We start from the raw sequence: 23750 nt of genomic DNA, 5'->3' as shown, positions 1-23750 counted from the left end.
TTTATTCTCTCTGTCTATTTGAGAATATTCTCCTGTGACTCCCTCCTGACTTTATGTTCGGAAACCGCTTTTTTTTCTGTGCGATAGAAATGGACTATAGAAGTTGGCAACCACTGTAGATCTTTGACTTCAGGTTACTGCCCTGACGCAAACCGCAAAGAGCCTTTTAGTCCTGGTACCTTCACTCTCCCTCTTGACCTTGATGTAAAGAACCGTGATTAAATTGAAGCCCATGTTCTGTTTCATGTTCGACTGACTCTAATGCCTTGTTTGACCGTCTGGAGGCTCGTATGGGATTGACAGATGATGAAAATGGGATTGGCTGCCAGCAGAGAGCCTTTAAAAAGTAGCATTCTATTAAGTCTGTACATTAGGGTTACTCAAGAAACAGAAATAAAACAGCCAATTAGGGTGATATTTCTAATGGCCTGTCGTGTCACTCAAGAATGTGGTTTATAGCAGTATGAAGCAGAATAATAATAATATAACTTAATTTGACCCCTTGGGGAAATGCCTGTTTATTACCATAAGCCATTGACTTACAGAAGTCAGGGACAACTAAAGACAGTTAATATATTGTAATATAACAGTGCATAAGAGCTCTTTAGAGACAGTCAAATATTAAATACTCAATGTTAAGCCACTCTGATATTTTGCCATTAGGACCAGGTGTCTCCTCTGTAGAGAATCATTATTAGAGCCTCTCTTTGCACGATTGCATCCCAAAACAGTGCCGCGACACAAAATGTGGCCTCAGGATTGTGGCAGATGTGCTGCTGATCGGTGTAGAAGAGACAAAGAAGCACTCAGAGTTTATAACTGCCTTCACTTAAAGGACTTCTTGTATGTCTGGATGGTGTGAAGTCACACAGCTTGTCGGCTGGCAGAGATCACTGTATCCTGGATGCAGATGGGACAGCTGGTTTGTTGATTGGTTGTTGTATTTTGATTTTTACATGATGTAAGCCACGTGTTTTCTGTCTCATCTGTCACCTTCTGTCTTGTATTTAAACTTTTCCTGTTGATGAATAACTTACTTTGCATCGTCCGTCTTATCTTTAAACTAAACATTTTTCCATTTTTCACATCTCTCATCTGAATGTTTTTATCGATTTTGTAATTGTCTCAGGTGTTTGTGATTCGTCTTCCCTTTGGCAGCCTGTTGCTCAACTATAAAGATGTTGTTAGTTCAGTCAAGACAACTAATGATTGGGATATTTCATCGCAGCAGCAGAATACAGTTAGAGTTTGGCATTTAGGTTTTCGGCCTCATCACTCCCCACACATAGAGATATGGAGGAGTGATGAGCAAATATCTCAAACCCCCTGGAGCCTGCAGGTGGGTGCTGGGGCTGGAGAACAGTCAGCGATGCTGATGCAGCATCGGCAGTAATGGCGTTGGCAGAGCAGAGGGAGGGATGGGACATTTTTGCAGCTTAATTAGACCGCTGAATTAGGAGGGTGTGTTTGAGTTTGGATGATTGTGGATGTGCAGTGGAGCTCGAGTTGTCTTCCTGAACTGGCTCGCAGTCAGTTAAGTGATTTAGTTGGTCGACAGAAGGATAATACACAACTTTTGAAGCAGAGGTGGTCAGACAAAACAAGGAGATGTCACTTCGACTGGAAGTTTTTGTGCAGGCGTCGTGAAGCAAGTATAAAATATTCAAAAGACGAATCAATGATGAAATAATTCTAAGCCTCAGCTCTAGCTCATGGTGTCAATTTGACGTCTGACCAAGCTCCATAACCGAATTGTTGTGTTTCTAAAAGATGTTTTCTTTTTGCATGATTTCATGCATCGAATAATTTGTCACTTCTTGCTGCATAAGAGCACCATGCACAGTCTTCTCATGATGAGGACCACCCAGAATATGTTTCTTATAATAGAAAGTATGCATGCAATGTGGGAAAAGACACAAAATAGTGTCTTCTGATGTGCCTGTCAGTATAAAACCACAGTAACTGCTGGTTACACTGTGAGTGATAGCTGCTGTTATTATAGATGCTTTCTGTGTGTTTGTGTGTCACTAAGATCTCCTGATGCTGAAGGCCATCGCTCTCCACAATGTCCACTATGGACCAATCACAATAAAACATTAAAGACAGTCTTCTGTCTCCTCTGAGCTCCATCGGCAGGATATGACATGTGGCTACCGAACAGCCTCACTTCCTTCCGTTTCCTGCCTGGTTAAATACCTCACTCAGTAATTTTAAGCAGATGGGAACGCCTGCTGTCTGCAGTGTAGTGACTGCATCTGCGAGATACTCCTCCTTTAATAAGTGGGCACGGCTTGCCAGTACACTCCCTGATCCAGCCTCACCAGACGTCTAATAACAGTCTCTGTGACTTCTGGGGATTTCCAGCGTATGAGCCCTTTGTGAAGAACGGCCTGCATCTGTGATTTGTGATTACACCGTGCACCAATGTCTGTGCCCACTTCTTCTCTCATTAATCACCGTTGTAGAAAGTTCTGTGGGAGAGTCTGTTCTGGTTTAGGCTTCAGTCTTGGATTGTTGAACAACGCCACAGCTGTAGAGTCCAAATGGTCCATGCTGGAACACAGACTGTGCCCATTCTACTACATGGGCTGCATTTGATATGCAGAACATGTGTGAGCAGTTGTGATTTGTTGGATGAGGTATGTTCAATACTCAGCAGTGCTTGAGAGTCGGGATCTTCGTTTTATTGGGTTGGGAAACTCTAAACATGATGAGTTCAGCAGAGCTTTAGGTTTCTACGAACAAACTCCTAGAAATGGTCAAGGCTACAAGACCTTTATTAGAACAAATATTATGTAACAGCAGTCCAGATCTCTAATAAAATGTGATGATACGTGTATAGTGCCACAAACTTTACCTCAGAGATATTTAGCTCAGTTTCAACCCTGTAAGTTATTGTTCGAAAGAGTCTTGACACAAAGACCTATTTATTTGCCATTCGTATGCTTATGTAACATGAAGACGAGAGTACATCCCATTTTTTATCAGTATTCAATAAAACTGCTTCTTGAGACTGACCCCAAAGATCGTGCAAAAATATTTCTCAGTACAGCACTTTTAATTAGAGGACCTGAGGAATTAATGTAGGCTGGCATGCTGAAGTTTTATTTCACCAAGCCTGGGCATCGAGTGCTGGGTAATTAGATAAACTTGCAGTGGCTTGACTCTGCTTAGGATCGAAGTAGCAGATAGAAATGATGTGATTTATAAATGAAAATAAATGTTTTTAAATCATTTTTGCTACCAGTGAATGCAAGGTTCATTGTTATATGAATGAAGAAATGTGTCCAAGGAAACTCCTCCTAATTCCTTCACTTTCTACTGTTGCATTATTAAAAATATAAAGCAGCGTTTAAGGCGTACAAGAACCTGCAGAGGTAAAGTAAGGACACAATTCAGATAACAGATAGTGTTTTCTTCTACCTAGAGTGGGTTACCAGATCCCCTTGTAAAGGACTCAGAGTATTGTCCGAGCTGACCTCGTAGACTTCAGACTAGAAAATGGATGTTGGCGCTAACAAGCACTCTCGTTAATGGAGCCATTTCCTTTTCCTCGAGTCTTCCTCTGAGTATTTCAGGGTGCACATGCGAGGAATTTGCTTTTTAACCCTCGGTGAAATGCAGGTTTCATGTTTCTTGACCACTAAACTTAAAGATCAATATTCCTACTCAGAGAGTTCAGACACAGCAGGTGGACGACGTCTGCTCAGTCCAGACAGCTGGGGTAGTAAATATTGAGAGATGGACTGCCAATAATCAGATTTTCTAAAGATGTGACGGCATGCTTATATCATGCAACCTATTTTATTAAGGATTTCTCTTCACTTTTGGATTACAGTTACGTGCAGATGTGTGGAATTATAATTTGTTCCCTGAATGTCGATTCTGCTTAAGTGAGTCCGTCAAAGTTGAAGTAATAAGACTCACTTGGCCTTCTTGCTGCAAAAGCTGGATATTTGTAGAAAATAATAAAACAATATTCACAGTGTGAAGCTCTTAAACTCACTTGTACTCTCTTGCTCTGTTTCCAGGACCTCAGGCCGGGGAACCATGAGAAACAAAGTGAAAAGACCAGCTGAATGTTGCCACTATGTGTGGTCGTGTGACTGAGCTGGACTCCTTCACTGCACATGGGATCTCTCTTCCTCCTACTGACTTGTCATAGTCGCCCTGTTTTCACCATGAGAGGATCTGTCAGGTGTTTGACCTCCGTGCCCTCATACTGGCACCTCTGTTGTGCTGCGTGAGCGCCCGACCCTCTCCTCCGGCAGTTACTGCACGGCATGGCCTCTCTGGACCTGCCATACCGCTGTCCTCGCTGCGGGGAGCACAAGCGCTTCCGAAGCCTGTCATCCCTACGTGCCCACCTGGAGTACAACCACACGTACGAGACCCTCTACGTCCTCTCCAAATCCAACAGTGTATGTGATGCCGCTGCTCTGCTGCCACTAGTGGCTGAGGGAGCTCTCCTCACACCCGCCAACAACAACGACCCCTTCGAGCCCCTCCGGCCTTCAGCTTTAAAGGAGCGCCGCTTCCCTTGCCGTGAGCTCCCTTGTGCGGACGACCTGAGTTTGACCCCGGCTAACTCTAATAGTGCAGCCAGGTACATTCCCAATGTGGAGTTTCCCCTGGGGGAGATTTTTATGAAGAAAGCCATGACATCCGCAGACCCGGGTCCCCATGGAAACCCCAGCACAGCTGTAGCAGTGGCAGCAAATGTGGCGGCCAGTGCGGTCGAGGCGGCGTATGAGGAAGGCCTGGCCAGGCTGAAGGCACGGGCGTTTGAGCGGCTGGAGCTGGATGAAAGGCTGGAGAAGCTTTCTGAGGAGGTAAACAGGATCATTATACAGACACACAACTAAATACAGATAAACAAACATGTATCTATATGTACAGGGTTGTCTGAATGCATAAGGAAAACCAGTTGCAAGTGAGTGCAGCGTCTCCGATTGTCACATTTATCCTACATTATTTCATATTTTCCACCTTTTTCCACTGTGGAACAATACCACGGTAGTAAATATGGACAGATTATGACAGATGATTATATTACTTATAATCAAAAACTAGAGCAACGTCGAATAACCCAAGACACAGCAGCCAGCTAATATCCCTAACTCGTCTTGTTCGCTGACTCTCTGCGTCACTCTTCTTAACTTCCTCCGTCAACGTCCCCTTCAGTCTTATTGCTGCTGCCATTATGTCTATAGAGGCTGCTGCGCCTGGTACTTTGCCCACATGGCCAGCTCTGCATGCCCCAGGCCTGAAATCCTCCTCTTGGAACAGACACAAACACTCCCCTGATGCTCTGAGCTCACAGTCTGCTGTGGGTAGCCTGCTAACAAACTGAACTAACATCAGCTGTAGTTCATAGTTTATTGTCCGTCAGGATCAGAGAGAAAATCCCAGAGAGACATCAGAGAGACAGGTGATAGTACCCAGACAACAAAGCTACATAGTGCAGAAACAGACATAAGACATAATTCACCTGATTAAAATCAGAATGATTTCAAATTGGATATTTTATGGTAGAAAAGTTCTGCAATGTTGCTTCAATCCCTGAAATGGGTGGGCGGCTTGGATAGCACTCCAAGATCCATAACACTACGTCTGTTGCTCCTGGTTGCCAGTTTGATTTCTGCAGGTGGATTATTGCACAATCCAGAGGCCCTGAAGTAAAGCCGCTCTTTGTCTTTAAGTCAGCAGCTTTCTTCTTGACGTTTGTCTGCTTTGAGAACTTGGAGCTCAGCGGCGGAGGGAAAATTAATGGGCTTGTCACAGGCGCGCACCCAAATCTGATCAGTTACACTCAAAAAATCAGGCCTGCATTTTTTATCAGTAACCGTTCGAGCTAAAATGAGAATAACATATTTGCCTGTAAGGAGCTTAGCGGCTGCATAATTGTAATCAGGAAGTTCCATGCTGACCAAAATGAGCATATAGTGAACAATATTAATCAAGGAATGAAGAAATGGAGACTTCAATAACAGTGTTTAGCTTTTAGTCCATAAAAAAAACATTTATTTTTTAGGTTAGAAGTGGCTTCACTCAACCACTGATTTGCTTTTTCACACTCAAACATTAATCAAAGAGGATTTTCATACAGAAAAGTCACTTTTTTTGGAACAATTTTATGATTTAAGTACTAGAAGTATATTGTCACGGCCAATATAACAATTTCTGATTTGATTTTGAATTCACTTGTTGTAATGACGCCTGTTTTCCTGTGACTAACAGTAGACAATCCAGAGATTCATCTCCATCATCTTCTGTCTAATTTCACGTTCTTTTCTTCAAACTAATGATGCTGTGAGGTGGATATGCAAAAAAAAAAAAAACACGGATACGTGAAGATGTTTGCAGAGAGAAATCTTTGCAGATGAACGTCTTAATTACTTACTTAATGGCCTCATTAGCATAACTAGTTATGCTCCATACAATGTGCTGATTATGGTGGGACATGCTCAAACTCAAGCCTCTCTTGTGTTTGTAGGTGGAGCAGAAAATAGCGGCCCGCGTGGGTCGTCTTCAGGCGGAGCTGGAGAGGAAGAGCTCTGAGCTGGAGCGGGCCAAGCAGGAAAGCGAGAGGCTGGGCCAGGAGAAGCAAGACCTGGAGGACAAGGCCTCAGAGCTGTCTCGCCAGGTGGACGTCTCTGTGGAAATGCTGGCCAACCTCAAACAGGACCTGGTGAACAAGGAGGAAGAGCTCAATCACAAACAACAGTGAGTGATACGCGGCGTCTGTTTATCTTAGTGTTGGCTTAGAGCGGTGGGGAAATCAAGAGAGGTGTCTTCATTAGAGCTTAGTGGAGTAATTAACGGCTTCATTGGCAGATAATTAACTCCATTTATAGAATTAAAAATGGCAAAAATTCACTGGTTATAGCTCACACACTTGTCAGGTTGCTTGTCGATTGATTGCTCCGTCTCTCTGGTTTATACAAACCAGGTTAAAGTCCACATGCCCTGTGGTAAAAATAAGTAAAAATAATGAACACTGCTGAATACCAATTTTTCCACCTTCTGACCTCAATACAGACAGCTCTCCACTATATAAAACAAATTGTCATGCATAGAAACACTCACAGACTCTCCCCGGCTCTCCTTCACCTCTGCCTCCCTGTTGACGGTGTAATTTTCTAGTCGTATCCGCCCACCAGATGTGGTCAGCATCTGTCCCTGCTGCTGTCTCCATATCACCAGTGCCCTCCAGGGCTGGTTAGCTGCTCATGCCGAATGGAGAGTTGGACGGGGAGCAGCTCGGTCATAAAGCTGCCATGCTGCTTCATGAACTAGTTAAAACCACGGCTGCTGTAAATAGAAGGAGGGCTTGGATATAAATCACAGTGTGTTGCTGATTTGGAGCTCTCCCACCACACGGCACAAAGAGTGACCAGGCTTGTTATTTTTTTCAGATTTTCAGAGCTCTTATTGAAATGAATCCCAGAGTAATTTATTGTGTGCTCCAAACATCGATGCTATTTTTAGTTTGAAAGGAGGATAAGTCAAAATGATTTTTTCCTTTCTTGTTGATTAGCTTTTTTAAAAAAATGCATGGCAGATTCTTATTTATCATTAGTTAAGTGTTTACAAAAGGAAATTATGAGGCACAATAATCTGATCTTCTTCTTAGAGAACCTATAAAAGGTTTTTAAATCTTGTTTCTGCCCTTTTGTTTGATTCATCCTTTCATAACCTCTGCAACCACCAACGCAGGCTCATTTCTTTGTTAGAACGGTCAACAAGTGTCATTCAGGGCTCATGTTAAAGTCATCTGGTCTCTGTAGCGTATCTTTATCTGATACAGCAGCCGGCCTCGTTTTTTCTATCTTCCTCTTGGTTTTTTATCACTTCCCTTTGGTTTCTTTATCAGGCCTGAGTGTTGACAGTAGGTCAGAGACAGAAAGGCGCTTTCCAAGGCCTCTAATCTCACCACAGACACACAGCTGCACATATCACTGTGTGTGTGTGTGTGTGCCATTTACTGATTCTTAGTAAAGGAACCAACAAATGTCACAAAAGTACAAAGGCCTGATCGCCTGCAGTTAACACAGTAAAATAAAAATAAAAACAGTATTTGTATGATTTAGTGCTTCCCAGTTTCAGAGTGCAAAACCACTGTTGTAAATATGGACAGCTGTACATGTGTGATTGTTTATGAAAAAAAGTCAGTCCCAAATTTACTCTTGTCTTGCTCAGTCACTGCTTACTTGCCCAGCTCAGGTTCTTGCACAACACTGACTCCACACCCTAAGCCTGAAAACCTCCTCTTTTTCTCCCGGTGGTCCAAAACACCTCGGGTACGAACACTAACAGTCCCTCGGTGCTCTGAGCTCACATTTCGGGGCAACCTGGCTGACAAACTGAGCTAACATGAACTAACAGCAGCTACAGTTCACAGCAGTATGGTTTATTGTTTATCAGGAAACTCTCTAAATCACAGAGAGTTGAGGCAGAACAGCCGGAGGATCCTAGTTCATCAAAATCAGTGAAATATTTGTACCTGGACCACAAAGCTACATAGTGCAGAAATATGCATATTTCATAATATAACATAATTTTATACATGATACATAATTTTATACATGATTTTATACCTCAAACTCAAACTTTATTTATAAAGCACATTTAATTTACCTGTTATTTTATGGTAGAAAAGTTACACAATGTTGCTTTAAAACGTTAAATAACAGTAAAAAAAAATAAAAATAATAATTTCCTAAAGTCAGCAGCTGACTTGGCTGGTCTTGTGATAGAAATGATACAAAGTATTTTAATTGGGTCAGAGGACAAGTGTGCTTTTCTTCTGTTTAGTCCTTCACCTCTCTGTTGTTAAAGGTTACAGCAGCTGTGATCATGTTCCCCAAACCTGGCAGCATCAGACTGGGAAGGTCACTGCTCGCACTCATACTTTTAAAATCCCTGCCTGGGCTGGGTGACTGCCTCCGAGTTATGCCAGCAGCAGTCCAGCCTCTCCCTCACACACACACACCCACAGATGCACACACACACACACACTTTCTGTCTCCGTCTCTCTCAGGAGAAGCTGGCAGTGAAACAGTAAGCTTATTCAGACTCTAAAATACAGAGTCGGTCTGAGGTGGAAAAAGAGCATCACAGTCGGTGAATGTTCAGCAGGGTTGATGACTAAGCAGTTGTTAACAGACACAGAGCAGCTTATTGGCTCAAACATGGCTGCCTAACAACCTTATACACTCAGCTGATTTCTTTTTTTTTTTTAAAAGAAGAAGAAGAAAAACAGCTTTGAGACTCACGAGTGACTTTGCGGCGTCTGTGAAACTCTTTCAAGGAGATCTGCATCACGTTGTACATCAGCGGTGTCAAATGCTAAAGATGCAAGTCACCTCGCTGTGAGTTGCTATGCAACCAGAGGAAACTCCTACGAGCTGGCTGCTGCTGCTAGCAGTGCTATGCATGAGAATATAATTTATTCTGCACTCAGAAACACTGTACATTTTAATGAAAAGCACCGAGAAGATTTCTCCGTCATTATAATCAGGGTGTAGTTTTAGTTTGCAGCAGAATCCATTCACAAATGACTCACAAAAACACATCGCATGCTCTGCACCAGTCACTGAAAGTACATGATACATGACTGATGAACATCACACTGTAGCAGTCGAAGCTGAGTGAATAACAGAGTTCCTCGTGGCATGGCTGTTAAGTGGTTTAATAGCAACTGGAATAAATGAGAGCAGCTGTAATCAGCAGAAAACTGGAGCCTGAGGAGAAATGAAAAATGGTGGGACTCATTTCAGAGCGCTGCAGATTCCCTCACATTAGAAAGAAAAAAAAAAAGACTCATTTTGTGTCTGCCTCAGAAATATGTTGAATAATCTTTCCAGCCATTAATGATTGCTTGATGACACACAGCTTATTTAGTTTAATTTAGTAAATTATTACAATCGATGATACGCCGGTTGTGTTGTTATTGTTCTGGTGGATGATTTTGACGAGTTATTTCTAATTAACTTGTCTGTAACGCTCAATATTGAAGTTGGTGTGGTCTGTTTCATACTTGGAAGTGATGCCTGGACTCACTGAGTGCTCCTGCAGGAGGTCATAACACCACGAGCTCCATTGGCAGACAGTTTCTCAGCCACTTTTAATACCTTATTGTGTCGTTTCTCGTGGGAAAAGCTAGTCTGAGACGTACAGGGGGTTGATACAGTATCACTTACATCTGCCGCTAATATTTGCAGTACAGTACTTCAACCCCAAGCTAGAGCAATAATTTGTCGTTTATTGTAGTCGGTCGATAAAGGAAGGTGACATGTCCGTGTCCCAGCTTCTCAGTTTCACTGATTCACTGCTGTTCTTTGTTTCCTGTGATAGAAAACTGAATATTTTCTGGACATCAATAAGGAGGCGCACTGCAGCAATGATTGTTTAGGAATTAGTGTCTTTATCTTTTTGTTAATTGGTTTATTTATCAGTGGCAGCGCATTATTAAACAGTTAGGCCAAGAAGCATCATCTGTAGTCCCTGCACAGATGTCACCCTAAAATTAAATATGAATTGAATTTATTGAGGTAATCTATAAACATGCAGCGCAACAATAAAATATTAATGTAGACTAGAATATTCATAAACATCATACAGGTGATCTGAGAGGTCTGGACCGTTTGTAACATGCATAACACCAGATCAGAAATGTATTTTGGTCCTAAACCATTCAGCGTTTTAAAAGCAAAAATCATATTTCAACATCAGTTTTTGACAAACAGTGTGTGGATCTGAGAGGTGGAGTGACATGATCCACTCTCCTGGTCTTAGTGAGGACTCTGAGTCAGCTGCAGCTGTCTGATCGATATTTGTAGAGACGTGTAAAGACAAGCGTCACAGCAGTCGAGCATACTTAAGGTAAAAACACGGACAAGCTGTTGAATTCTTGATATATTCTTAAGGGATTTCATAATATTGTGGATGTTTAAAATGAGTTCTGGGTGCATGAGTGCACAAACATTTCTGACCCGGTTTGCTTGTTTGTTTGTTTTTTACATTAGTGACAGAAGAACTGACTTTTTAAAAGACAATCATTTCAGTTTGTTCAACTGGATATAATTTTGCACGATTCCATCCTCATTTCCACGTCCTCTGTAGAGATGACTTTTCATTTGAGTCAATAAACATGTTTGTCTTCATTTTCTATTAATTTATATGCTATATTTCTTTGTTTTCTACATTTCTGAATGACTATAATCTCCCATCTGGTATCCCAGTTACCCAGTTAGGACACACCCCAGAATGATTATATAAAAGGGTTAATAAAGGGCAGGTGTCTCTTCATTTGAAACCTTGAAGTAAACCTGCTAAAACTGGTCATATTTTAATAATCCTGAACAAGAATGTGATTTTAAAGACCTTTAATAAAAACATACATACGTGCTCTGCACCTGCTCCTCGTCACCTTTGGCTTTAGGACGTCTGACATTTTAGAGACTGAACCAATCCAATTAACTGAGAAAATAATCTGCAAAGTAACGGATCATTTAAATAATTATTAGTTTCAGCCCTACAACAAGCTTATAATGTCCCATTTCTGTTAAGATTGTGCCAGAAAGGTGATTATTATGGTAATTTCTTGTAGCCATACATTTTGTCATTGTTGTGTCAGAGTGTATTATGTTGTGATTTGTATTGTACCCACATACTGTAGTAAGAGAGGAGGGACTAAGTGTTGCAGTGCTGCAGCTGTTTGTATTAAACTGTGCAGGTGTTCATGATCTCTGTATAGAAAAGAGAGGAGAGCAGTACAGAGAAAACCCCTGTCAGGGTTTCATATCATATGCAGCACACATAGTTGCTGCAGTAGGCCTAAACCCTGAGGCTTGATTTATTCCCGCAACCATCTATGATAAAGTAAGAGTGGTCCTGTTCAGCGGGAGGAAGCTGAAAGCTCTTAAGGCACCACAGAACATGGACGAGCCTCGCTATTTGCCGTCACTGTGTCTCCCTCATAAAAACCAAGCTCGTTTTTCACCGAGCAGCAATCCTGAATGCAAAGCGAAGCCGTCAGGGCGGAGAGGGAACTCGCCTCATTGACTGCACAGTCTGAGGGCGAGTGGTATTAGCACGGCAAGACCTCTGAAGGCTTTCTAATGAAAAGAAATCAGAGTAAGAGCATGATGTGCAACACATCTAAGAATGAGGTTTGGACCTGAGATTTCGTTTGACACCTGCAATAAAGATGGCTGAAATGAGGGTTTTAATTTAAAATGTTAAAATGTCTGAAAATATGTCAAAGCACAAGACAGTTGATTAATATTTGTCCATATTTGAGGGAACAGTTGTTGGATGACTGATGCAGAATGTATTAACTGGAAATTTCCTGGAATTCTGCGCAGTTATAACGTGTCACGTCATTGTGACATACATACAGCGCTCATTTGCCATGATTGCATGTCTGCAGTTAGATATATTAAGGCTATACTGCACAATGTAGAGCTCTAATAAGTGAATTATACGTGCATACGTAGACACTCTGCATTCAGATTTGCAGCAGCGATATGAAGTGTCTTAAAATGAGAAAGCGTTCTGCATGATATTCGATAATATACATTGTAGTGTGTGGACGTTAGCAGGATTGGTGAGCTGTATCGTTAAGTGGAAGACACTGACGTGTGCGTGTCCTTGAGTCTGGATGAAACGTTTGATCACAAAGGAAAGCAGGAAGGATGATGCAACCAGTCTTTGAGTGGACACGTCTCTCTTCTCTCTCATTTTGTTCAGACTGACATGAAAGGTTGAACTAACTATTGCATGTTACAACGCGAACAGATGGACTCTTATTATAGGAGTGTAAGACGCTTGGAGGATGTGCTAGTGGGGGGTGGGGGGGTTAGTGTCAGTATGTGTGTGGTTCTTCAGTGGAAAGCTGATATTGAGACAATGCTGTCATGATTGTTTTGTTTTTTCTGGTTGTGGGCTGTCAAGCTGTCATGGACCTGAACGAGTGCTGCTAGGATGAAATCCCTGTACGCCTTACAAACGTCTGCGATAGAGCGGAGACCTTTAGACAATTCATCTGCGAGCTGATGGTCAAAAACAATTCAGTCGCTTCAATCGATCGATTCATGAATAATTTAAGTACATTTTCAAACAAAAATGTTCCGGTACAAGCTTCTGAAATGTGAAAACTTTCCGCTTTTCTCAGTTTTATATCGTTGTAAACTGAATATCTCAGAGTTTTGGACAGTCAGTTTTATATCGTTGTAAACTGAATATCTCAGAGTTTTGGACAGTTGGTCAGACAAAATAAGCAATAATCTGCAGCTGCAGCGAGGACTATAGCCTCCACACACGGGGCGGTCGCTTAACCCACTACGCTACCGACCGCCCCGGTTCGAATCCCGCATCGGACGGTTAATTTACTGCGTGTCACTCCCCTCTCTCTGCCCCCTGCTTCCTGTTTATCTTCAGCTGTACTATCAATAAAGGCATAAAAGGCCCAAAAAATAATCTTGAAAAAAAAAAAAGCAATAATCTTGAGCTCTGGTAACTTATGATAGACATTTTTCACTATTTTATGATGTTGGATATATTTAAAGACTGTTATATATGTATATTTTTATGATGTTGGATATATTTAAAGACTGTTATATATGTATATTTTTAGTTATTTAAAGATTTGAATCCCTACTTTACACATTTCCATGCAATATTTTCCAGTTGCATTTATAGTTTTTCATCTTCCATCATTCCGTTTGCGGACAGATTTATTCTCAGCTGAATTTCAGGTGAACTTTTCTCCCATAATCCCTTTCTGTCATCCATATCGAAACGTTCTGGATCATCACATCGCTCTTGTATCTCCGGCTGACTCAGCCTTCGTAATTTCAAATTGGAGTTTAGATTTTAAGAGGGACTTTTTGAGCTGCAATAAAATATTTACTTTCTCCTGATTGATCTGAGCCCGAGACCTGGATTAGTGGTTTCTTGGGGAACCAGTCCTGCTTTGAGAATAGTACATTTCAGCCTGCATCTCTTTCATCATTCCTCTCCTCTCCACCCTTTCATCCTCGCCCGTGTCGCATCTCCTCTCCTGTAGCCATAATCCCTACACATCTCCTCACGCCGCCTTTTCTCTTTGTGCGTTTTTGTGTAACGCATACTAATGTGTGACATTATGACATGATGACACAATGCAGCCTACTGAATCTGTCTTTTAAAAAACAAAACGGAAAAAAAACAAGGCGTCAAAACAGAACGACGCGCGGGCAGCTGTCCTTTGTTACGGCAGAGAAAGCTCGTATTCATGCAACATCCTCGTCTTCCACATGTGGGCCTTTCAGTCAGTCGTCTCTGCTCGTAAATATTAATGAGGCATAATTTTGAATTAATGGCCAGAGACGATGACAACTGTGAAAGGAGGCTGACCAGTGATTATAATTAACATTTAAGCAGGATCCTTCAGGAGATCATTTCTTATTAATCTTTACTGTTACAGCTGGATGTCTTTGCTATTCTAGACTATTCGTTATGGCTGTTAAGTGGTAGAGAAATGAAGCATGGTCATGGTTTCACCGTTCATTATTTCTCTTGAGCAGTGGGACATTTATCCAGGTCTTCAAAGGCCATTTTCATTTGTTTGATAAAAAGAAAATGTAGCTTAGATTGTTGTTTGTAAGATCTCAAGGCTTAAATTTAGCAAGACTGGATGTGAAGCTTTAAAAGCCTTCGGGTTTTAAATGCATATCAGGAAAACAAGCCACTTATTCCAGTCTCAAGGGTGAAAGCAGCTGAGATCAGGACCAGTGTTTGTTGTTTGTGTGTGCTCAGGGGAAACTATAATGTCACACAATGCCCTTACTCTTTTTAATCATGTTATTGATTCTATCTCAACTGTTTTGTATTTACCGAGGCACGTTGTTTGCACTAGAGCTCGTATATATTTAATTCAGTACATACAGATCAATTGCAAGTGTGTAACAATATGATGGCTGCAGATAGGACAGGATCCCCCGGGAGTCTAACCCGTTTTGTTCCTGAGATATACTGTATGTACATCTGGCTCTTTTAGCTGCTGAAAGCTCCACTGTGTATGATGTTTGGTGCTAAACAGATGGTGGAGCTCTGGAACGGAGAGTCATGAGAGTGAACCAGAGCAATTCAAGTCTGTTGTCTGCGCGTCTAAACGATGAAGCTCCGTAAAGCTGAAGGGAGCTGCAGGTTTAAGATGCAGTTATCAGTTAATGCTACATGTAGAGTTAAGAAAATATGTAGCCTGCTAAGAGGGAACGTTTTACCGTTGGAAAATAGTCAACGCTTCTGTTCCGCACGCTGTTTAATGCCATCTGTTCCTAAATAACTTATATATCTATAATAAACTGATATCAGCTGTTATATTGGCTCACAGGAGTCTGGTTTAATCCAGTCACTTGTATTCAGTGAAATTACTCATAGTGGTCAGAAGTGAAATAGATCTAATCAATTAATTACTTTCATTCCTCCATCCGTCCACTTTCTGTAACCACTTGTCGGTATCAGGGTCACGGTGGGGCTGGAGCCAATCCCAGCTGACATTGGGTGAGAGGTGGGCTACACCCTGGACAAGTCGCCAGTTAATTATTTTCAATTAATCCGTATTTGATGACTATATTTACATACCAGACGCTGAGTTCCTCGTCGAGTCAATTACTTCGGTGGAAATGAACGATTTGGTCGTGATATTATGAGTTCACTTAGCTCAATTAAATGGATTTGAGCCTTTGGCCATAATACAGTGTGGTAAGGTCACTGGTGATTACAGTTTTGATCTTTAAAGGTTCAGTTTTTCATATTTAGGAGGATCTATTGTAGGAACAGAAATATATAATGTTTTTTTTTCTGTGTAAGAGTTGTTCTGGTTTTCATGTTTTCTACAGTAGCCCAGAATTTACAAACTAGACCCTGGCTCTAGTTCGAGATTTTGTTTTTTAGCATTCTGCAGCCCCTGTAGTTTTGCACAATTGGAAGGAGAAGGAGTATTCAGTCGGTCGCACCTTGTAGCCTCACCACTAGATGCCACTAAATCCTTCACACCAGACCTTTAATATAAACACAGTATCGGATGACCTGAAAAAGACAGTATGAGAAGAAAATAAAGCTACATTTACACTTCATGTGTATGAGGTCATGCAGATTAAACAAACAAAGATATGTGTTAGTTGGTGAGCTTTGCAGGTGTTGCTTAGTGGATCTTGTCACTTTGCGCACAGGTCAGGCTTCTTGTTTCTCATTGTTTCCAGTCCAGAGAGATGTTATAAATAAACCAATAAGAAGAATGTTATGTTATTCTTTTAAGTTTTGTAGTTTCCGTATTTGAAGCTGGACTTGCTGTAGAAAATATGATTTGTAAAGTTTATTTGTGCCTTGTTAAGTCTGTATCTGGAGGTTGAGTGTGTGGGTGCGAGAGATGGAAACAAAGATAGAGAAGAGACCAAACTCTGATAGCAAACTGTGAGTGTGAGGGTCACGAATATGTGGTTTCCTCTCACCCACAAACATGAATCGGTGTTATAAGGACGTTTCGATCCAGCATGGAATCGCCGCCGAGTCACATTTTCTCTGAATTAAGCCCCAGACTAACGACCTGTACGTTCATCACCCCAGAAAAGATGGCGGTCTGCCTTTTCTAGCTTCCTCCACCGTCCCGGTAAACATACGGGCATGTTTGTCACCTTGAGGCTTTATTTTTGAGGTGTGAGTCACGCTGTGAGAGTGAAGTGTGTGTGTGTGTGTGTGTGTACATCTGAATGTGTGTGTTCAGATTAGGATTGACAACAGGAAGCAGCCACATCCCATTTCTCTCCCCTCCTCTGTCAAACCTCCTGTGCTTTCTGCTTCCACATGACTGCAGATTTTTTCTGTTTGCTGTCTGTTGCTTTAGCCTCTGCAGTGTTTTCCCCCCTCCCAGTCTTTGTGCCTATGCCCCTCTCTTCACAGGCTTTTATCAGCTTCAGTCCTCCGGTTTTCTGTCTCCTCTTCAGTTCAGCTTTCACCCCTTTTCTCCTCGTGCGTCTCCTGGGGTCTGGTGAAGATATTTATTTCCCTTCTCCCCCCCCCCCTCTGCCCACCCTCCAACACATCTATCTCGGTCTTTCGATCAAATTCCTGATCCCCTTCCTTCTCCATAAGGACGAGTTAGGCTGGTTAGGCTGCCAGGCAGTCTGGTGCATTCGTGCATTTCTCCCTCGCACACAAAGAAAGAGAAGGAGAGGCTTTCCTGTGTCGCTTCCAACATGTTTCTCCCCATGCGATCCGTCTCCTGCAACAACGAGAATCTGATTTAGCTGAATAATTAACAAAGACAGATCACATATGCATTACTATTTGCATGCCAAAACACAATTGGAATGATGTATGGTGCATGCAAACCGAGCTCGGCTACTCTATAAATAATTGCTGTGAGATAGCTATATGTTATTATGCTGAAGGCTGAACTCAAAACAGTGCTCAGTCATTGTTCTCCGTTTATTAACTTAAATAATGAGACCCAAACTTTGGCTTCAGGCTGCTTAATCATACATTACATTAGATACAGCTCAACACATTAAATCAAAATAAGTGATACCTGGGCTCATTAATTGTGCACCGTAATGCCATGCATCATGTACAGTGGGATAAATCATGGTACGTTGCATGTCATACTGACACCACACATCGTCTGTGTTCATTCACAGTGCACAGTTGCATGACAGTGTGAAGTTTGGATTTTTATTCTCTCTACAATGCTGTGTGAGTTTTGATGTTAACTTTACATAAATCTGATTATTTATGAAACCTAATATCGTGTCTATATTGCCCGAAGCTTATAATATTCCTATCATTGCATAGTTCAGCCATCCATCATTCTTTCTCTTCCTTTAGGCAAGGCAAGTTTATTCAGAAGAAGAAAAGAAATCGCTTTACACATCGCATCGGGAAATAACGAGGAAATACAAACACAGCAGAGAAACGTTGAAACACAAATAGGAGAGTTGAAGATGGAAGTGTGAAGTGGATGACGATGAGTGCTTAATGCTCCACTCGTGAATATATTAACAAAGGATTACACGACTGTGTGTGATGTGGAAAGGGTCACTCATGGCGATGAACCCTTTGGAGGAATATGACTCAACTCTGCAGTCACCCTTCATTTAACTTCACTGTTTTGGTTCGGCCTCACTGTTCTTGTCAGCAGCCACTTCCAGATGCAGCAGGCAAGTGATGAAGCTGTACACAAAACACGAAACAGCAGACAGACAAAGTTAGTGACCAACAGTTGAACTTTTAGGAGATAATAAGTCCGTTTTATTTGTATTTCACCAAATCATAACAAGAGTTAACTCATGAAACTTTCCATATAGAGCGATCTTCACCTTTTTTTCTTTATAATATTATCTACAGAGTCTTAACAGTTCACTCCATGAGCAAGCACTTGGGGACAGTGGCAAGGAAAGACTTAATTTTAACAGGCAGAAACCTTGAGCAGAACCGAGCTCATTGTTGGGGTGTCCGCCGCCTGCTGTGACAGATTGTGTAGAAGTAGTTGGTAGAGACCAAAACAGAGCTGTATTACTGAAATGTCCTACGTGTTTGACCCTCAGCAGTCCAGCAGTGACAGTGCGGCAGCGCCGGGCAGTGTGAAAATGCTGATACACGCCGACGTGTTCCTGTTGTGTTGATTCTCCTGAGTCCTCTCTGTGTTCTGCAGAGAAACGGACTGAAAACATTTTTCTTTCTAAAAAAAAAAATGTGTATAACACAAAGCTGTAAAGCTTTAAAGGAAAAAGTGAATATTGGACTTGGATCACCAAGTCATCAGAAAAATGCCTCTTAAAGAACATCATTGTTGCTCTTTGTCTGTATAAATGTAAGTGTTTGCTGTTCACCATAACAACAATATATGCTGATGACATCTTAATGTTCACAGCCTGCATCTTTAGTTTATCCCTGAGAGATTGTTGATACAATGTTTCTAATGTGTGGGCTGGAGGTTGAAATCTTTTCCAGAGGAGAGTTTATACTTTGATGAGGACGAGATGGACGAAAACATACTTCATGTTGTCTGTGGCTGGAGACAGCGCACAGTAATGGGCCTCTTTAAAAAACAAAAAGTAGATAAAAAATCACGTTATCTCACATTATGAGCAATTACCAGGAGACAAACTGTAAAGCAGATTGATCACAGAAGAGAAGTTATAGCCACTTCATTTCTGATATCACTGATTGTTTACTCACAGATCTGATAGCACGTGTGCTTTTATTTCTCCTGTACAGTCAAAACACCTTGACTAAATTTGGAGTCATATTTTTGTAATCTTTGCCCGAGGATAAGAAAAGTTAACTGTGCCAGACGACAAACTATTTTTATCTCAGAATGCCCCCATTTCAAGAAAATTCACTGTTAGTGCCCTGAGATGGACTCTGTGTTGTATTGTGGTTAGTAATGGTACATGTTTGACATTAGTTGGACATAAAAGTATCCATCCTCATGAGCGCAAACCTAGTTAAACTGGAAGAACACCGACTTTATGTCCCCATTCCTTGTCTGCAGTGTCTGTCTGAACCTTTTAATGGTTCCTTTCGGCTTTGCCAAGGTCAGATGTCTGAATTGTCTTGTTAAGCTCTCCAGACTGCGCTGTTTAGGCAGTAGAGGCTTAGGCTGTTCATGAGGACACAAACAGCGATACATAAAGGAAAGGGAAAAAAGACCCGGAGGATGTCTGCAACTTCTGTGGAAGTCCCATGTGGAGACAGTTTTTGCATTAATAGGCATAAAAAGAGAAAGAAAGTTTTGTAGGAAGGGAGGGGGGGTGCAGGATGTTGGGTCAGATGGTGATGAAATATTCAGATACGAAAAGGTTTGTCTGGTTGTGAACTGTAGTGCTGAAACAGAAAATGATCAACAATAAGGATAATTGATTATTTGCCTGTATCGCTAGACATTTTCTGGGTTCAGCTTCAAAAACACAAGGATAGGCTGCTTTTCCTGCTATTAATATATGCAAAGTTTTGGACTGTTGCAATCAACTCTCTAATTTAATGAGTGATGATGATTTTTCACCTCAATCTGCAGCTCCCCTTCTGCTTTAAAGACCCTCGTAGTGAGTTTCAGTTCATTATTTACTCTCATCACTCTCATAGAGATGTTTTGGCTGCACCACACAGTGAAAAAAAGGCTCCAAAAACCTACTGTGCACTACCTACTTAGCACGAAAAAGGGCTGATAGACACAGTTAGCGACTAGCTGGTGAACATAGCGGAGCATTTAACAGCTAAAGAGAGAGATATTTCTCTCAGGAGTGGGTGGAGACCAAAAACAGAGCTAGAAGAGAGTAAATATTGGATTTACGTTGATCAGGTGACTGCAAATTGTTGGCAATGTTGCTCAGTAACTGCAGGATGTGTAAATATGCGGCTTAAAAGGTGTTGATATGTCAGTGTTATGTTTGCAACTTGTTTCTGCTGCCACCAAATGGCCAAAAAAAAACATTTTTGCAGGATGAACAGAAGTGGCATTATTCTTTTAATATACGTATTTTTTCATTGTGCCAGCTATAAGTGATCAATAATATTTTCCATTTTCATTATTTTTGGTTTAACTTTTAAAGTTCCCTGCGGCTGATTCACCAAGTCAGTGCGAGTCCCCATCAATTCAGAAGCCGCCCATTGGTGTCGGACATGAGGGACTGCTTATATAATTCATAATCCAAGCTTAAACTTATTGACTTAATATGATCTGACTAATCGTGTCTGAACATTTTAGATCAGATGACACTGAACAAAATCACTGCAGGGAACGGCAAGATATTAACAGTATGGTGAGCAGACTGCAGACAACTACTAACCCTGTCTGAATTCCTGGTTTGTTTGCCTCTGCCTCTGAGTAACACACTGTCCCCTAAAATGACGGGAACTTGGCCCCGCTGTGCCTGAGGTTGTATAAATATCCAGCTGCTCTCTCACCCTCTACTCCTCTTTTCTCTCTCTCTCTCTCTCTCTCTCTCTTCCTTTGTGTTTTTATATGTGTATTCATCTCTGTCACCAACCCTTGGAGTGTGTAGTCTCCATGCAAAAAAGGGCAGGGCGACAGCTGGTGTGATTGCGAGAGGTTTTAAAAAGTCGCATAAGGACCATTTGTTTAATACACAAACAATCTAAACTGCACATACTTGCCTCAAACGAGGTGCAGTGAATCTGCAGTTTGCCCCCTGATGAGACAAATTAATAAATAAATTATAAGAGAGAGAGAGTACACTCCCCAGTTTAAAGACTGTAACCATTAATATTGCTGTTCCTCCTCTCTGCCTTCAGGGAAGTGGCCCAAATTGACCAGTTCCTTCAGGAGACGGCGGCACGTGAAGCCAATGCCAAAGTCCGGCTACAGCAGTTCATTGAGGAGCTGCTGGACCGAGCGGACCGCGCCGAAAAACAGCTGCAGATCATCAGCAGCTGTGGCACCACACCGAACGGCAGCCTGGGACGCTGCAGCCTCCAGGCGTCGAAGGGCAACGGACGCCAGGTGAGGATCTCGTGACCTGTGTCTGCTGTTGCGTTGTTGGGTCAACGCACACCGAACACACTGCAGCATGCATTAAGCGTACAACAATGCTGAAATGAGCCTGATACAGATACACACATAAAACTCATATCAGCTGTTTCAGGTCTGATTTTGTGACAGTGTCATAATAAATCCGACGACTGATTTGTGCATCACGCTGACTTAACATTGTTTCCTAACACCGATTCTTTCATAAGTGTGTATAGTTTGTTTTACCACCCAAGGACGCACTTTAAGACTCCTCTGAGTGCTGCTTCCAGCTTCCCCACACTCCTTGACACAGCAGCTTTTAGCTTTTGAATAAGTATTGATTATTATTGAGTAATCTCCCTGTAAAGCACCACAGGTCAAACCCATAATAGACTTTAGGATCCAACAAGACAACAAGTCTGCTCTTCTTTACAGAGCTCAAGAGCAGTATCCGTCATGGACTTTCCAATTTATTCATACACCGGCAGGTGAAATTCAATATACAGGATGATTCAGGAGGATTGGATGAAAATGAAATGGGATACACGGGTTTGTGTTTAATTTGAGGTCTTAGATTAAATCTACAAGCTCGAGGTTTGTTAGTAGAACGGTGGATCAGGGGTCCGTTTCACAAAGCAGGTTTATTGAAAACTCAGAGTTTGTTAACCCTGGAATCACGGAAACTCAGAGTTTTCCGTTTCACAAAGGAGGGTCAGTCAAACCCGAGAGAGAGGGTTAACTCTAACCTGTTTCACAAAGTGAGGTAACTTAACCTCGAGCTCAGTTGCCATAGTAACATACTCCGTGAATCTAACCTGGTCGGGACCAGGTTTTCCTGAAGAAACCCTGAGTTTCTCTCGGTCTCCGCCCACTTTCAGAGCCACATACTTAATTTGATTTCCTCATTCCTGCGCTGTCAGAACGTCCTCTAGTTCCAGAAGGCAACGTTTGAACATGGCGTGTCCTTTTGATCACAATCCTGTGGACGAAGGTGCAGCAATCCTGCGCAGGGAATTATATATCTGTCGGCAGAGAGTACTCAGACCACGCATAGATATTTCAGCCCTCCCGGACAATTTTCTTTTTGAGCGGTACAGTGTTACTTCACAGTCTATAATTTACATACACAACCTCATCCGTCCGCACATTGCAAACATCACGAGTCGCAGTCATGCGCTCACATCGCAGCAGATTGTGTGTGTGGCGCTGCGTTTTTTTGCCAATGGCAGTTTCTTGTATAACATCGGAGATGCTGAGCACTTGAGTAAGGCAACTGTATGCAGGGCCATCAGAAGAGTCTGCCTCGCCCTGAAAAGACTTTTACCTATATTTGTTGTCTTCCCTGGACACAAACCTGTCAGGGCCATTAAGGAAGAGTTCCACAGGATCGCAGGTGAAGGATGTAGAGATCTGTTGAATTCCTTTAATATCAGGCTGTATTATGACATTGTGCTGCCACCTCAGACTTGAATTAGTAATTTTTATTATTTTTATTTGTTTTAGGATTTCCCAATGTGATTGGCTGCATAGATGGTACGCACATTCCCATCACGGCTCCCTCACATAATGAGGCTGATTATGTGAATAGGAAGTCCATTCACAGCATTAATGTGCAGGTACATGTAGACTAAGAAGTTTCACTGTGTTAAGCACTTCCTCATAATTTAATTTATCTGTCATTCTCTGCACTGTCAAGATCATATGTGATGCTGCACACATAATCTCCAATGTGGAGGCCCCGTCCACCTGCCAGCTATGCAGGATGGCCGAGCGGTCAGAGACACGATTTGTACTAATCACTTTTGAGTTTAAAGCACCACCACAAATAAAAACATGAGGCACATTTCAGTTGGTCTTCTTTATTTCCTACAAATACAAAAGCTAGTTAAGTTAATGTTCCAATAGTTAACATTGACATAATTGACATGTGACCATGCACCCACCTTTAATTTATGTTCCAGTATTTGGATTTCCAAATCTGCTTTTTTAATCTGGCGGTCGAGGTATAGCATTTCTTTATCGGTCTTCTGGATTTTTTTTAGGAGGTGAATTTTATAAATTTCTTTTACTGGTAACTGGGAATACATAAAGAGGACATAAAATTAACCTGTTGCACATGAATTCCACACAATAAATCTCTGGAGTTTCATGAACAGCTGTCTCACTGTGTCAATCTCTGCAGTTGAGGTCAGGGGAGTCTCCTGCTGCTGCCCAGCCCCAGGCTTCATTG

General features: G+C 41.8%; 2 protein-coding genes across 3 annotated transcripts in view; both read left to right on the top strand.

The window, feature by feature from the left end:
• Window positions 1-23750, top strand: part of fbxo41 (F-box protein 41) — a 51011-nt gene that overhangs the window by 7526 nt on the left and 19735 nt on the right. For both annotated transcript variants that reach the window (XM_019255336.2, XM_027283085.1), the window contains exons 2-4: window positions 4032-4832; window positions 6497-6726; window positions 21304-21511. In XM_019255336.2, the coding sequence (XP_019110881.1) occupies window positions 4284-4832; window positions 6497-6726; window positions 21304-21511 (987 nt within the window). In that variant the 5' untranslated portion in view covers window positions 4032-4283. The remainder of the gene's footprint in view (window positions 1-4031; window positions 4833-6496; window positions 6727-21303; window positions 21512-23750) is intronic.
• Window positions 22139-23465, top strand: LOC109137848 (putative nuclease HARBI1). Its single transcript, XM_027283086.1, has 3 exons — window positions 22139-22913; window positions 23024-23136; window positions 23217-23465. Exons 1-3 carry the CDS (start codon window positions 22475-22477, stop codon window positions 23355-23357), a joined length of 693 nt encoding a protein of 230 aa, XP_027138887.1. The 5' UTR covers window positions 22139-22474; the 3' UTR covers window positions 23358-23465.

This window comes from Larimichthys crocea, chromosome X (assembly GCF_000972845.2).
Source record: "Larimichthys crocea isolate SSNF chromosome X, L_crocea_2.0, whole genome shotgun sequence".
Taxonomy (NCBI): Eukaryota; Metazoa; Chordata; class Actinopteri; family Sciaenidae; genus Larimichthys; species Larimichthys crocea.
Note: the sequence above shows the minus strand (reverse complement) of the source record. Positions and strands in the feature narration are given on the sequence as shown.